The sequence below is a fragment of the Oreochromis niloticus genome, linkage group LG9, assembly GCF_001858045.2.
Source record: "Oreochromis niloticus isolate F11D_XX linkage group LG9, O_niloticus_UMD_NMBU, whole genome shotgun sequence".
In the NCBI taxonomy this organism is placed as follows: domain Eukaryota; kingdom Metazoa; phylum Chordata; class Actinopteri; order Cichliformes; family Cichlidae; genus Oreochromis; species Oreochromis niloticus.
The window spans coordinates 2,886,175-2,901,268 of NC_031974.2; the positions used below are offsets into that span (position 1 = coordinate 2,886,175).

The following is a 15,094-nucleotide window of genomic DNA, read 5'->3' on the forward strand; positions in this document are numbered from 1 at the left end:
CATGCTAGTGGAGCAAGTGAGCAGGAGCGCGCTGTAGATGCCGGTACGAGAGAACAGCCCACTCGTAGCGGTGCGGACGAGCGGCCGGCTATGAGCGGCCGGCTACGAGCAGCGCTGTCAACAGCGAGCGGCTAGCGGCACAGCATGAAAAAGTTGAGGTCGCAGCCAGTGCTCCACAGGCTGCACTAGAGGAACAGGGGATAGTACAGGGGGCCAGTGAGGTGGAGGATGGAAGTGATGACAGACAGGACAATAAAAGTGTGGAGGAAAATCAGGACAGTGGACAGACAGAAGCAGCGGCAAGTGAGGTAGGAAATGAAAATGTAGTTTCAGGTTCTTTGAGCGCGAAAATGAGGAAGATGATTCCCTGTCACAATTCTCTGATATTGTTTCACAAGAAGACCATCAGCAGTCGTATTCCTTAGAAGATATAAACTGCTTTTTGGATGAGACATTTGGTATGCAGTCTGTGGAAGTCACTGAGTTTTTTCCAGATGTCGATCTATTTATAAAATCTGTTCTGAAAATAAGAAGAGTTGTTGGTTATGAACAGTTGAGCAAACAGAAAAGATTCCGTCTTAAAAAGATCCTGACTAAGTTGAGGAGGGAAAAACGAGGAAAAACTCCTTTAAAAGCATAGTAAAATGTTTGGAGCACTAAGGGTGTCTTTCTGGAAGTGTTTCACTGTCTTCTTTCTCCTCCTCTTCTCTCTGTCTTATATGGCGAGCTTGAGAGTAGGTACACTCAACATAAATGGGGGTAGGGATAGGGAAAGGCGTGCAGTCTTAGTGGAACTTAGCAGGAATAAAAACATTGATGTGTTTTTTTACAGGAAACAAATAGTACTGTAGATAATGAGACAGAATGGGGAATGAGTTGGAGTGGGCAGGCTTTTTTAAGTCATGGTACTAACCTCAGTGCAGGTGTAGCAATTTTATTTTCTAGGCACCTTCAGCTGTCACATGTTTCTGTCTGTGAGATAGAGCAGGGAAGGGCACAGGTGGTTAAAGCAACCATCAAGGGAATTCAATTCAATTCAATTCAATTTTATTTATATAGCGCCAAATCACAACAAAAGTCGCCTCAAGGCGCTTTATATTGTACAGTAGATCGCACAATAATAGATACAGAGAAAAACCCAACAATCATATGACCCCCCATGAGCAAGCACTTTGGCGACAGTGGGAAGGAAAAACTCCCTTTTAACAGGAAGAAACCTCCGGCAGAACCAGGCTCAGGGAGGGGCGGGGCCATCTGCTGCGACCGGTTGGGGTGAGAATATCTTTTGCTTTTATGAATGTATACGCCCATAATTCAGCTGCAGGTCGTGTGCGGTTATTTCGTGAAATTAATGATAAATTATCACAATTACATAGTGGTTCAATAATAGTGGTGGGAGGGGACTGGAATTGCACAACCCATCCTTCAGTTGACAGAAACACAGGAGAGCCTCACCCACCTTCGGGCTCACTTTTATCTACAGTCATTCTTCAGAATGATATGACAGATGTGTGGAGAAAGCTCCATCCCACAACCAGAGAATACACATATGTGAACGTTTCTGCGGGCAGTGCGAAGGCAGCCAGGCTTGATAGATTATATATCAATCAGACGTATAATAATAGACTAGTTAAGGCAGAAATTTCACCTGTTGGGTTTTCTGATCATCATTTAGTGACTGCAGACATTTCCTTATTGATGCATTCTAACATTGTTCGCACTGGCACTTCAATGTGCAACCGATTCATGACAGAGTTCTGTCGAGCTTTTTCTGACTTCTGGTGCCACTGGAAACTAAGGAAAACTGACTTTTGCAATTTGGCTCAATGGTGGGAGGTGGGGAAAACACAGATTAAGCTTTTTTGTCAACAATACACATTACATGCAACGGCCACTGTTAAGGACTGCTTTGAGGACTTAGAACGAGAGCTCAAGATGCTAGAGGATAAGATTATAGGGGGGACAGATAATACAAATAGTACCTGGGACAGTGGGAGGAAGGCTTTAGGCAAGAAAAAGGTGCTTTTGTAAGAACATGGATTCCTACTATTAAAGAAATAGATGCCCCAACCAGATTCTTCTTCAAGCTGGAGAAAACTGTTCGCGAGTCACACCAAATGATGCACCTAAGGCTTCCAGATGGGAAGGTAACATCTGACCCAGTAGAAATGAGGAAGCTTGCCATTGACTTTTATGGCAGCCTCTTTAGTGCTGACACATGTGACCCTGAATGTGTGACGAAGATGCTGGTGGGGCTGCCACGGCTGGATGAGGCTGAATAGGCTGTGTTGGAGTCTGCTATTTCCTTTGAGGAGATGTCTTCAGCGGTTCAACAACTCAACTGTGGTCGGTCATCAGGAGTTGATGGTCTTCCTGCGGAATTTTACCAGTTGCTGCTAGGAGAAGACAAACATGAGGTTTTCACGTACTGTATGAACACTGGGATCTTGCCAACAAGCTGCACAAGGGTAGTTTTGACTCTACTGCCAAAGAAAGGGGACCTGGGCCTGCTTAAAAATTGGAGACCAGTTTCCATGCTTTGTACCGACTACAAGATTATTGCAAAATGTCTTTCTAACAGGTTGAAGACATGATTGTCGATGTCGAGACTTGGATGTGGGGTTTTTATCTCTGGATCAAGAAAATGCTTTTGATAGAGTTGATCATCGCTCTCTGTTTAAAACTTTAGAAGCTTTTGGGTTTGGAAACATCTTCATTTCTTGGATCAAACTGTTCTACTCAAATGCTGTTGTCATGTCAAAGGTTGGGGGAGGGTTAAGTCGGCCTGTTCCAGTTCAGAGAGGCATCAGGCACGGGTGCCCACTTTCTGGTATGCTGTATACGCTGGCCATTGAACCACTTTTAAACCATCTCAGATAGGGACTATAAGGTTTGACCTTTGAAGAAGCAGGAAGCACAGTAAAGTTGTCAGCTTATGCTGATGATGTTACGGTTTTTATAACCAGTCAAAGTTATATTAAAACACTCAGAAACTGGAATTATATGAGTGAGCATCCTCCGCGAAGGTTAACTGGTCAAAGTGTGAAGGTTTCATTTTGGGAGGGTGGGTTGATGAAGACGAGCCAGTGTTACCGGGAGACTTACAGTGGAACAGGGAGGGACTGAAGTGTTTGGGAGTGTTTTTGGGAACTGATGTTTTTCAGGGGAAGAACTGGGAGGGTGTTGTTGAAAAAATTAGTGCCTAGTTGTCTCGATGGACTTGGGTCCTGCCACAGTTGTCCTACAGGGGAAGGACTTTGGTTGTTAACAACTTGGCTGCTTCTGTCCTCTGGCACCGTGCTACTGTTGTTGAACCTCCAGCCTCTCTTCTCAAGGAGATACAAAAAAGACTGGTCGATTTCTTCTGGGGAGGGTTTCACTGGATTAGGTCTGCTGTGCTGTCTCTACCTGTGTCAGAGGGGGGTCAGGGTTTGATTGACCTTCAGAGCCGCATCACAGCGTTCCGTCTTCAGACAGCACAGCGTTATCTTTATCAAAGACAACAACCACCCTGGTTCAAGACTGCATCTACGCTGCTTCACAGAATAAAGGACCTTACATATGACAAGCACCTGTTTCTTATAGACCTAACTGGCATGGACCTTTCTCAGACCTCCGTTTTCTGTTTTGACTGCTTGGAAGACTGTTTTTAAAGTACAGAGAGACTATTCTCAATTATGTGGTGATGTTGGTGAGGAGCCTCTGTTTTTACAATCCCTTGATACCAAGTAGGATGCTCAGCACTGCTAGTGTGCAGAGGTTCCTTATAAATGCTGGTCTAACCAAGTTGGCGGGCCTGAGTACAGCAGGGCAGTGATCCACAATCCGGGAGCCACTGTCTTTTCTGCCTAACTGAGGAAACACTGCAGCACCTGTGGCTTGGCTGTTCCAGGCTAGCTGGCCTTTTTTCATTGCTGCGGCAGTGGCTTGCTGGCCTTGGGACTGTTTTAGAGGAGGGTCTCTTTATCCTGGGTCCGAGGTACTCTGCGGCGCAGCGTAGGAAGGTTTGCTCGATTAACTTTTTAATAGGTCAGGCTAAGATGAGTATATGGCTCACAAGGAGGAACAAAATGAAGGGAACAGGATCTGTTAATTTAGAAATTATGTTTAAAGGGTTTGAAAGTAGAATTTGTTTATTGTTGTCCAACATTGAAGAGTTTGTCTCTATTTGGGGAATTAATTGAGTTTTGTGTAAAATAACTGATGATAATTTAGTTCTGAATTTTTGAAAAAAGCCAAATGGAGTGCTTTCTGTTTCGGTCTTCATTTTTGTGTTTATTGTATTTGGGTGGGGTTGATGGTGGGAGGGGAGGGTTGTTCATATGTTGATTTGGCATTCATTTTCAGTTATGGTTGTAAGTTGAAGCATTGATATAATAAAGGTGTGTTAAAGGTCAAAGGTCTCCTCTCCTGTCTCCTGTCCTCTCCTCTCCTTCCTGCACTGGATGCTGGGAGTGTGAGTCATTGAATGACTGTGGAGCTGCTCAAGGAGTTTGGGACGTTTGGACTGTATTTTCAGAAACTTTACACCCTGTGGTTAGTAAGGTTGGGCGATTGGACGAATATATCAACGATAGGCTGAGCCTTTCATCGATGGTTTTCACAAGAGTGATTTATTGATTTATTTATTACACCATGAGTAAGTTTGCTAATAATGTTGGTTGAAGCTACAAAAAGCAGTCAACGGAAAAATAAGTGTTGTTTTAATAGCATGAACAAATGCCCCCTCCTCAGAGTGCGCCCAATGCAGCAATTTATTTACTCAAACTCTGAACAGAAAGAAAGAAAGGCAGCAGCCCATATTCAGAACAAAACACAAACAATTTATTTAAATTTAAAAAAAAAAACCCCACAGTGGTGGGGAGGGAGACAAAGAAACTGGCTTCTTTTTTCCACTATAACTGTGTTTACAGGCCATTCCAGTGTTTATCTGTCGTACATACTCGACCAAACCACAAATACAAACTTAAACAAAAAGTTAAAAATCAAAATGTGTCTGTTTCCAGCAAACATAAAATCTCTGACGTCATGTGAAGTCTTTTGTGTGATGTGGCGCATCTCAAATAAATAAATAAATGAATAATCCAAAAACGAGCTATATTAATACTGAAACAAATAAGCGAGTAAAATATTCCTTCCCAACTAAACGTATAAATTCTAAATGCACAAATCAGTCCACACCCATCAAAAAGTCTGCGTGAATGCCTGTCGTCATTTATTGGAATGATGATTGTCAGTTGGAAAAATGTTACATATCGCCCAACCTTAATGGTTAGTTGGTTAGTTACAAGGTAAGACAGGTTTATTTCATTGTGTTGTGTAGAGTAGGTTTAGCTAATTGGCCAGTTTAACTTGGAGCCATGGTGTCCCTCGCCAATGAGGGTTCGCCTCCTCTGTCTATTAGACATGGGAGGTGAACAGTGAACAGACAGAGGCAAGGACAGGTGAGGCTGAAGATGGAACTGCAGGTTCTTTGAACTTGTTTGAAGACGATTCCTTATCACAGTTTTCTGATATTGTTTCACAAGACTTGCATCAGCAATCCTACTCCTTACAAGACATAAACTCATTTTAAGATGAAACATTTGTCAGACAGACTGTGGAAGATTTTTTTCCAGATCTCGATGAGTTTATAAAATCAGTTCTAAAGATAAGGAGCGTGGTCAGCTATGAACAGTCGAGCACACTAAAAAGATTCTAAGTTGATGACGAAGAAATGAGGGAAAACTCCTTTAAAGGCACAGTAAAATGTTCGGAGCACAAAAGGTGGTGTTTTGGAAGGTTTTGCTGTCTTCACAGTGCTGCAGTAGATTAAGAAGTAGGCTTTTGTCTTTTAGGGGAGACAAAAGCCTTCATAGATAGATGTGGGCTTCATAGATAATTGGCAAACCTTCTGGAGGAAACCTGGTCTTGTTAGGGGAGACGGCATCCATCCCACTTTGGATGGAGCAGCTCTCATTTCTAGAAATATGGACCAATTTATTAAACCCCCCAAAATATGACTATCCAGAGTTGGGACCAGGAAGCAGAGTTGCAGTCTTACACACCTCTCTGCAGCTTCTCTCCTCCTGCTACCCCCCCCAAACCCCGTCTCCATAGACACTGTGTCAGCTCCCAAACAGACAAAAAACAAACTAAAACCAGCAACAAACAACTTAAACATAAAAAATCACAAAGAAAGAACAATACAGTATCCACATCTGAACCAAAGAGTAAAACAGTGAAATGTGGATTATTAAATATTAGGTCTCTCTCCTCCAAGTCTCTGTTAGTACACGACTTAATAATTGATCAACAAATCGATTTACTCTGCCTTACAGAAACCTGGTTGCAGCAGGATGATTATGTTAGTTTAAATGAATCAACACCCCCGAGTCATTCTAACTACCAGAAACCTCGAAGCACAGGCCGAGGGGGTGGTGTGGCAGCAATTTTTGACACCAGCCTATTAATCAACCAAAGACCAAGACAGACTTTTAATTCATTTGAAAGCCTGATGCTTAGCCTCGTCCACCCCAGCTGTAAAACTCAGAAACCAGTCTTACTTGTTATCATCTATCGTCCACCTGGGCCTTACACAGAGTTTCTCTCTGATTTCTCAGACTTTTTATCTGATTTAGTGCTCAGCTCAGATAAAATAATTATTGTGGGTGATTTTAACATCCATGTAGATGCTAAAAATGACAGCCTCAACATGGCATTTAATCTGTTATTAGACTCAATTGGCTTCTGTCAAAATGTAAAAGAACCCACCCACCACTTTAATCACACTCTAGATCTTGTTTTAACATATGGCATAGAAACTGAACATTTAACAGTGTTTCCTGAAAACCCTCTGCTGTCTGATCATTTCCTGATAACATTTACATTTACAATAACTGATTACACAGCAGTGGAGAGTAGACTTTATCACAGTAGATGTCTTTCTGAAAGTGCTGTAACTAAGTTTAAGAATATAATCCACCCACTGTTATCATCTTCAATGCCCTGTACCAACATAGAGCAGAGCAGCTATCTGAACGCTACTCCAACAGAGGTCGATTATCTTGTTAATAATTTTACCTCCTCTCTACGTACGACTCTGGATACTGTAGCTCCTGTGAAAACTAAGGCCTCAAATCAGAAGTACCTGACTCCGTGGTATAATTCTCAAACACGTAGCCTAAAGCAGATAACTCGTAAGCTGGAGAGGAAATGGCGTGTCACAAGTTTAGAGGATCATCATTTAGCCTGGAGAAATAGTTTGCTGCTTTATAAGAAAGCCCTCCGCAAAGCCAGAACATCTTACTATTCATCACTGATTGAAGAAAATAAGAACAACCCCAGGTTTCTCTTCAGCACTGTAGCCAGGCTGACAAACAGTCAGAGCTCTACTGAGCCAACAATCCCTTTAACGTTAACTAGTAATGACTTCATGAACTTCTTCACAAATAAAATTTTAATCATTAGAGAAAAAATTACCAATAATCATCCCACAGATGTAATATTATCTACAGCTACTTTTAGTACCATCGATGTTAAGTTAGACTCTTTTTCTCCAATTGATCTTTCTGAGTTAACTTCAATAATTAATTCCTCCAAACCATCAACGTGTCTTTTAGACCCCATTCCTACAAAACTGCTCAAAGAAGTCCTGCCATTAATTAATTCTTCGATCTTAAATATGATCAACCTATCTCTAATAATCAGCTATGTACCACAGGCCTTCAAGCTGGCTGTAGTTAAACCTTTACTTAAAAAGCATCTCTAGACCCAGCAGTCTTAGCTAATTATAGGCCAATCTCCAACCTTCGTTTCATATCAAACATCCTTGAAAGAGTAGTTGTCAAACAGCTAACAGATCATCTGCAGAGGAATGGCTTATTTGAAGAGTTTCAGTCAGGTTTCAGAGCTCATCACAGCACAGAAACAGCTTTAGTGAAGGTTACAAATGATCTTCTTATGGCCTCTGACAGTGGACTCATCTCTGTGCTTGTCCTGCTAGACCTCAGTGCAGCGTTCGATACTGTTGACCATAATATCCTATTAGAGCGATTAGAACATGCTGTAGGTATTACAGGTACTGCACTGCAGTGGTTTGTATCATATCTATCTAATAGACTCCAGTTTGTGCAGAGTCCTCTTCACCCACTAAGGTCAATTATGGAGTTCCACAGGGTTCAGTGCTAGGACCAATTCTGTTTACATTATACATGCTTCCCTTAGGCAGCATCATTAGAAGACATAGCATAAATTTTCACTGCTATGCAGATGGCACCCAGCTCTATCTGTCCATGAAGCCAGGTAACACACACCAATTAGTTAAACTGCAGGAATGCCTTAAAGACATAAAGACCTGGATGGCCGCTAACTTTCTGCTTCTTAATTCAGATCAAACTGAGGTTATTGTACTCGGCCCTGAAAATCTTAGAAATATGGTATCTAAGCAGATTCTTACTCTGGATGGCATTACCTTGGCCTCCAGTAACACTGTGAGGAACCTTGAAGTCATTTTTGACCAGGACATGTCCTTCAACGCACATATTAAACAAATATGTAGGACTGCTTTCTTCCATTTGTGCAACATCTCTAAAATTGGAAATATCCTGTCTCAGAGTGATGCTGAAAAACTAGTTCATGCATTTATTACTTCCAGGCTGGACTACTGTAATTCATTATTATCAGGATGTCCTAAAAACTCCCTGAAAAGCCTTCAGCTAATCCAAAATGCTGCAGCAAGAGTCCTGACCTGGACTAGAAAGAGAGAGCAGATTTCTCCTGTTTTGGCTTCCCTTCATTGGCTTCCTGTTAAATCCAGAATTGAATTCAAAATCCTGCTCCTCACATGCAAGGTCTTAAATAATCAGGCCCCATCTTATCTTAATGACCTTGTAGTACCATATCACCCTATTAGAGCACTTCGCTCTCACACTGCAGGCTTACTTGTTGTTCCTACAGTATTTAAAAGTAGAATGGGAGGCAGAGCCTTCAGTTTTCAGGCCCCTCTTCTGTGGAACCAGCTTCCAGTTTGGATTCGGGAGACAGACTTTCAAGATTAGGCTTCAAACTTTCCTTTTTGCTAAAGCATATAGTTAGGGCTGGACCAGGTGACCCTGAATCCTCCCTTAGTTATGCTGCAATAGACGTAGGCTGCCGGGGATTCCCATGATGCATTGAGTTTTTCCTTTCCAGTCACCTTTCTCACTCACTATGTGTTAATAGACCTCTCTGCATCGAATCATATCTGTTATTAATCTCTGTCTCTCTTCCACAGCATGTCTTTATCCTGTCTTCCTTCTCTCACCCCAACCGGTCGCAGCAGATGGCCCCGCCCCTCCCTGAGCCTGGTTCTGCCGGAGGTTTCTTCCTGTTAAAAGGGAGTTTTTCCTTCCCACTGTCGCCAAAGTGCTTGCTCATAGGGGGTCATATGATTGTTGGGTTTTTCTCTGTATGTATTATTGTGCGATCTCCTGTACAATATAAAGCGCCTTGAGGCAACTTCTGTTGTGATTTGGCGCTATATAAATAAAATTGAATTGAATTGAATTGAATTGAATAGGGCACCAAAAATGATGGATTTTCCTAAAGGATCAAAGAAGACCTTATATGCTTTAAGTATGAAAGTCCTGTGTGTTCCGGAGTCGAGGTGGTATTTCTGATAGAGAGATAGTATTTCCACAGCAGGTTCTCCCAGAGGCAGCTGGAAGTCCTTGTACAAACCTCACTTGGAGAAACACACCGTGGATATTCGGTGGTGGGTGGTCCATGGGGCCATGGCCACAACCAGACATGTTGCACATATGGACCGAGTGTAGAGGGTAACTGTGCTTTTTGTCAAGCTGAGCACACCCTGCAACATTTGTGGATTAGGTGTCCCAGGCTTGTTCTTCTCTTCCCATTACTGCAACAGTGGTTGGCTGAATATGTACAGGTGCTGGAGAATACAATGTTCATTTATGGTCCCAAAAACAGCAGCACAATGGAATCAGATTTATCTTTGCAGCTTTCTTACGGGTCGGGCAAAAAGGGGAATCTGGCTAACCTGCAGAAACAAAATGGAAAGGTCTGCAAATTTAGAACTTATGTTCAAAGCTCTGGTGTCTGCACGTATTAAGATAGAATTTACTTATTATGTAATGGTGGCAGGTGTGGATGATTTTATTTCTGTTTGGTTGGAAACAAATGTCTTGTTTACAGTGAACAGGGTTCGTACGGGTGCTTGAAATCCTTGAAAATGCTTGAATTCTAATGTCGTCTTTTCAAGGTTTGAAAAGTGCTTGAATTTCAGATGTGGTGCTTAAAAGTGCTTGAAAATGTGACTGTATTTCATTCACAATAAATAGCTATCTGATTGAATTGTTTTCTTATCAGATAGAGAAATAAAATGAGTCGCAAAAGCAAAATTTCCCCGCCTGGGCTGCCTTGCGTCTGTTTCAATATGTGACCCCGCCCCTCCCTCGGACAGTCGGGGATGAGTGCGCTAACATACCTGTAGGTTGCTGTTTTAATGAGTGTTTGATGGAAAACAACAATGGCGGAGTTTGCGTTCTCCAGTCGCATGATAGGTGAGTCCTAGTAAATAATTTTCCAGTACGTGTACGTTACACATGCTATTTTTTTTTAAATTATGGTTATTATTTTGCTAGTTACCAAACTCGCTGGAGAAATGATTGAAATGCACTGAGTGTGATGCAGTATGGCAGCGCTATTACGGAATATGCTGTGAACTTAGCTAACATTACTTAGCAGTAATATGAGTTAATTTACTCAAGTGAAAGCTTTAAACATTAGCCCGATACGTAACTAGCTAACTTAAGGCTTTCTGATTAACCCTCTGGGGCCGACGGACCCAGAGTCTCCATTTCAACTTGGGTCGAACGTGTGGACTTCAAGCTATATACCAGTTTTTAAATTGTGTTGATAGGTCACGTAAAACCGATGTTTTGGGGGGTTTCTGAATAAAACAGTGGCGTTTACTCCGGGAAGAAACGGTAAAAACGGCGTTTTTTATGGAGAGCGCTAGCAAACACGCTTTGCTTGTGAGTGAAAAAAGAAAAAAACACTCCTTCCCTATTGGTGGAAAAATGTACCATGTCGACCAATCAAAAAATGATACGGCAACATGTGGTATTTGGTTGTTGGGAAGAGAGGGAAGAGAGAGCGAGTGAGCGAAAAAGAGAGAGAGTTTTGATACGTGAGAGATTTGTGACGTTTATCATGTCTGGAGTCTCAAGTTAGTGTGTTGTCTTGAGTAGTTAGTGTGTAGTGTAGTCGTTGTTTTGTTTTGCTTCTGTCAGTCTGCCCCAGGGCAGCTGTGGCTACAACCATAGCTTGCCTCCACCAGTGTATGAATGTGAGCGTGAATGAATAATGACATTGTAAAGCGCTTTAATAGGTAAATAGTACCATATAACTTTGTTGTTTGCAAAACTTGTTCTTTTTTTTTTTTTTTTTTTAAATGTCCAATTTCTATTTGCATTTCAAGTTATGAAAATGATTTGTTAAACATGCTTTTGGTTTTTTACAGTCAAAAATATCACTTTCTACTTGTATTTTAAATTTTGTCTGAATTTAGATAAATTGAACTGAGGTGATGCAAATTGAAACATGCATTCTTTTTTTGGCGGGGGGGGGGTGCTGGAAAAGCTTAAAAAGGGACCTTGAAAGTGCTTAAAAAGTGCTTGAATTTGACCCTGAAAAAAGCGTACGAACCCTGAGTGAACAATGATTTGCTTGTTCTTGGTTTATGACAATTGTAAATGTTTCTGTTTTTGAGGGGTGTGCTTGTGAATATGGGCAGTAATATTTTTATGTGTTTCTTTATGTAACTGTTGACAGAGAGCTCAAAAGTCAAAGGTCTCCTTTCTCCTGACTCCTCTGTCCTGTCTCCTCCTCAGGAATGGCGGAGGTCGTAGTGGTGTGTTCTGCAGTATCAGTATTGTGTGTGAGATGTTGCGTCAGCAGCGCTGCGTCGACGTTTTTCATGCTGTGAAAACTTTGAGGAACAACAAGCCAAACATGGTCGACCTGCTGGTAAACACCAACCTTCATCACAGACATGGGCTCGCTTTAACTTTAATAAGTATTATTTCTCTTCTCCATATCTTCAGTGGTTTAGCAAATTATTTTGTATTTGTATTTTATGACTAAAATTAAAAAAAAAGGTTTATTTTACAGTAAATCAAAGAGGAACTTACTGAATCCATAACTGTATTTTTTAAGACTAAAATATAAAAACATTTTCTCAGTAATAATGATATATTTTTATATAATAATATTATTATTATCATTATTATTATTGTTGTATTTCATAATTTTCTGTTATGTTTTATAAAATTTATTGTATGCTATAAACATACACTATTGGTCAAAAGTTTTAGAACACGCCAAATTTTCCATTTTTTTATTGAAAGTTATGCAGTTTAATGTCTCATTGCAGTCTGAAATGAAAGCATAGTACAAATACTGTATGCACCTAGTTGGTCAGGGGTTCATCCTACAGCAACATAATGACCCAAAACAAAAGTCCAAGCTGTGCCAGAGCTACCTCAGGAAAACAGAACAAGATGGTGAACTTGAACACATGGTGTCCAGTGACTGGTAGTGGATACTGAGTTGTTTTTACGTCATACACAAAAAGTGTTTCTTTTTTAAAAATGTGAATGAATGACATCTGATGTCTGTGTTTCCATAGGAACAGTATAAGTTCTGTTATGAAGTCGCTCTGGAGTACCTGAACTCTGCTTAGAGCCTCCTTCATCACAGAGGAGGAGGAGCAGAGAGACTACTGACTGAAGAAGAGGAGGATGAAGGCATGTTTACACTGCCTGGTTTGAAGTGTTGGATTCTATGAGCAATGCTCAGCGTTCACCTCGTGTCACTTTGTTTTTTTGTTTTTTTATACTTTTGTTGTTTCAATGAAACTGAAACAATAAAAACACCATCAGAGCGGGTCGCCTCACCTGTCAGCCATCCCCACCACCAGCACAGGAAGTCCTTGCAGTTGTGTTTTGTACAGGAATCTTTAACCGTGTCCGATTGCTGGTTGAAATCAGCTGACCTGTCAGGAAGAAGCTGCTGTCTGCGGAGAATCATTAACCCTCACATAAACCCTCATACCTCTGAGATTGAAGGGACCCTAAAATCAGATTGACTTTCATTTGTGAATTCATGTCATGTCAAGAAAGATGAACTTCATCATCCCTCTGGAAACAAGCCTGAAAGGTGGCTCAATCATGCTTACCAAGGTAGCTGAGATGGTTTGACTCTGCAGAGGCCCAAGCCCAGCAGGCCAGAGGAAGTCACTCAGCCTGAATCTGAGTGCCATAGTCTGGCCAGTTATGTTAAAACATATTTAACCAAACAAACTTCACCAATTTGAATCTGCCAACTCTTCGCCCAAAGAGGCCCAAAATCAAACCAAATCTGGCAGATATCACAGAGCCAGAGTTGTCAGAACACAGCCGTGTCTGCCTTCACTCAGCCGAGTCTGCCGACGCTCGGCCAAGATTCTGCCGACATTCAGCTGAGTCTGTCGAGAGTCTGCCAATGCTCAGCTGAGAGTCTGTTGACCCTCAGCCGAGATTCTGGACACTCAGTCGAGAGTCTGCTGACATTCAGCTGAATCTGCCAAAATTAGCAGAGTCTGCGGACGCGCTTATTTATAAAGATGTAGTGAGTGCTGGCAGCTGTCTGGTATGAAATGATCACAGCAAGTAATTAGTGATTAGTTCACCATTGGTCGAGTTGTGTACATCAGCGGTCCCCAACCTTTTTTTTTTTTTTTTTTTTTTAACCTGTCCCGTTTGGTTCTTTTGCCATCAGAATTATTGTCTAAAGGCGAAGAAAGATGCCCAACGGATTTACTTTACCAAATGGACCATCCCAGCCTTGCCGTAATGGTCCATTTGATTCACCTTTTATTGTTTATTTTATTTTCACTTGCTGAATACGGGACAGACTTGACTGGGGGAAGGAAAGGGGAGAAAGAAAGAAGGAAAGAAAAACAGCGGGGAAGAGGGACGGGGAAAAAGGGCAAAAAACCAACAGAATAAGCAGACAAAAAATACATATATCGATCACCTGTTGAGAAAGAAAGAAGAAAGCAAGCAGAAGAAAATGAGAGTAATAAACATCATCACAATGATCTATGGGAATATGACACTAAATACTAAATATTAAACATTATTGTGCAGCACGTAAGATCGACAGCGCACAGTGTGCTTTGAGGTAGGAGCCAAAAAGGGTGTAGTTTGTGTGTGTGATCACCTGTGTGTACACCTGTGAGCATGGACGCGCTTGTTTTTAAAAGGTTCCTTCATGTAATGATCTGCTAGAGGGTGTGGGGGGCCACAGCCCCGTCCTCCAGGGCATGAAGCAGGTATGGAGGAGATCAAAACTCTAGACATCCAGAGGCCCCCAGAACACAAGAGACCAAGGAAGACCAACAGAGGGGCAGCCGCGTCACTATCCCAGAAAGAGCTGAGGAGAGTCCCAGATGAGGGGTCACTCAGCAGCCGCGGAGCAGAAGCCAGGGGGGTTGCAGTGACGTGCCCGTGAGCTCCGCCGGCAGCCAGCTGTGCCTGAGTGACCGAGCTCCGGGCCGAGAGGCCGAGGGCACCCCGCCTCCGAAGTGGCCCGAGCGAGCCCCAGGCTCCAGGCCCCGATAAGCAGCCGCCAAGGAGTGAGCCGGTGTGTACCTGGGCGCCCACCCCCGGACACAGAGAACCACCAACGCACCGATGTCTGAGGGCGTCCGCCACCGGCAGGGGAAGTGGTGGGGGAGATAGGCCTCCAAACCTTGGAGGGCCTGAGATGTCCCCAGAGAGGTGGCGTCTGATACCCAACCTGACATATAGACACAGACATACAGGCACACACAGATACAAACATCCATTCCCACCCTCATGCTCTCATAAGCAATTATTCCACACTCAACCAACGTGGAGACAGACATAAAGAGACGCTGTACACACAATCACTCTCCCCAAGCGTACTCTAAGAACCGGGTCCGGGTACCCTTGCCCCTGGAGGGGGAAACTGCACCCAGACCCAGGTGGTGTTACCCTTTTCCCTGCGGTGGGGAGAAGCAGACCGCCCCGACTCCGTAGCAGCA

At 42.5% G+C, this 15,094-nt stretch overlaps 1 protein-coding gene across 16 annotated transcripts in view; it reads left to right on the plus strand.

Moving 5' to 3' along the window:
* The window catches only part of LOC100711527 (receptor-type tyrosine-protein phosphatase mu), a 219,651-nt gene extending 205,830 nt beyond the window's left edge, over positions 1-13,821 (plus strand). For 9 of the 16 annotated variants that reach the window (XM_025910162.1, XM_019354924.2, XM_025910163.1 and 6 more), the window contains 2 exons: positions 11,877-12,012; positions 12,674-13,820. In XM_025910162.1, coding sequence (XP_025765947.1) covers positions 11,877-12,012; positions 12,674-12,727 — 190 coding nt within the window. In that variant the 3' untranslated portion in view covers positions 12,728-13,820. Of the gene's footprint in view, positions 1-11,876; positions 12,013-12,673 lie in introns of all 16 variants that reach the window. The other 7 variants (XM_025910167.1, XM_025910168.1, XM_025910171.1 and 4 more) reach the window with 2 other exon arrangements.
* Positions 13,822-15,094: the final 1,273 nt, after the last annotated feature.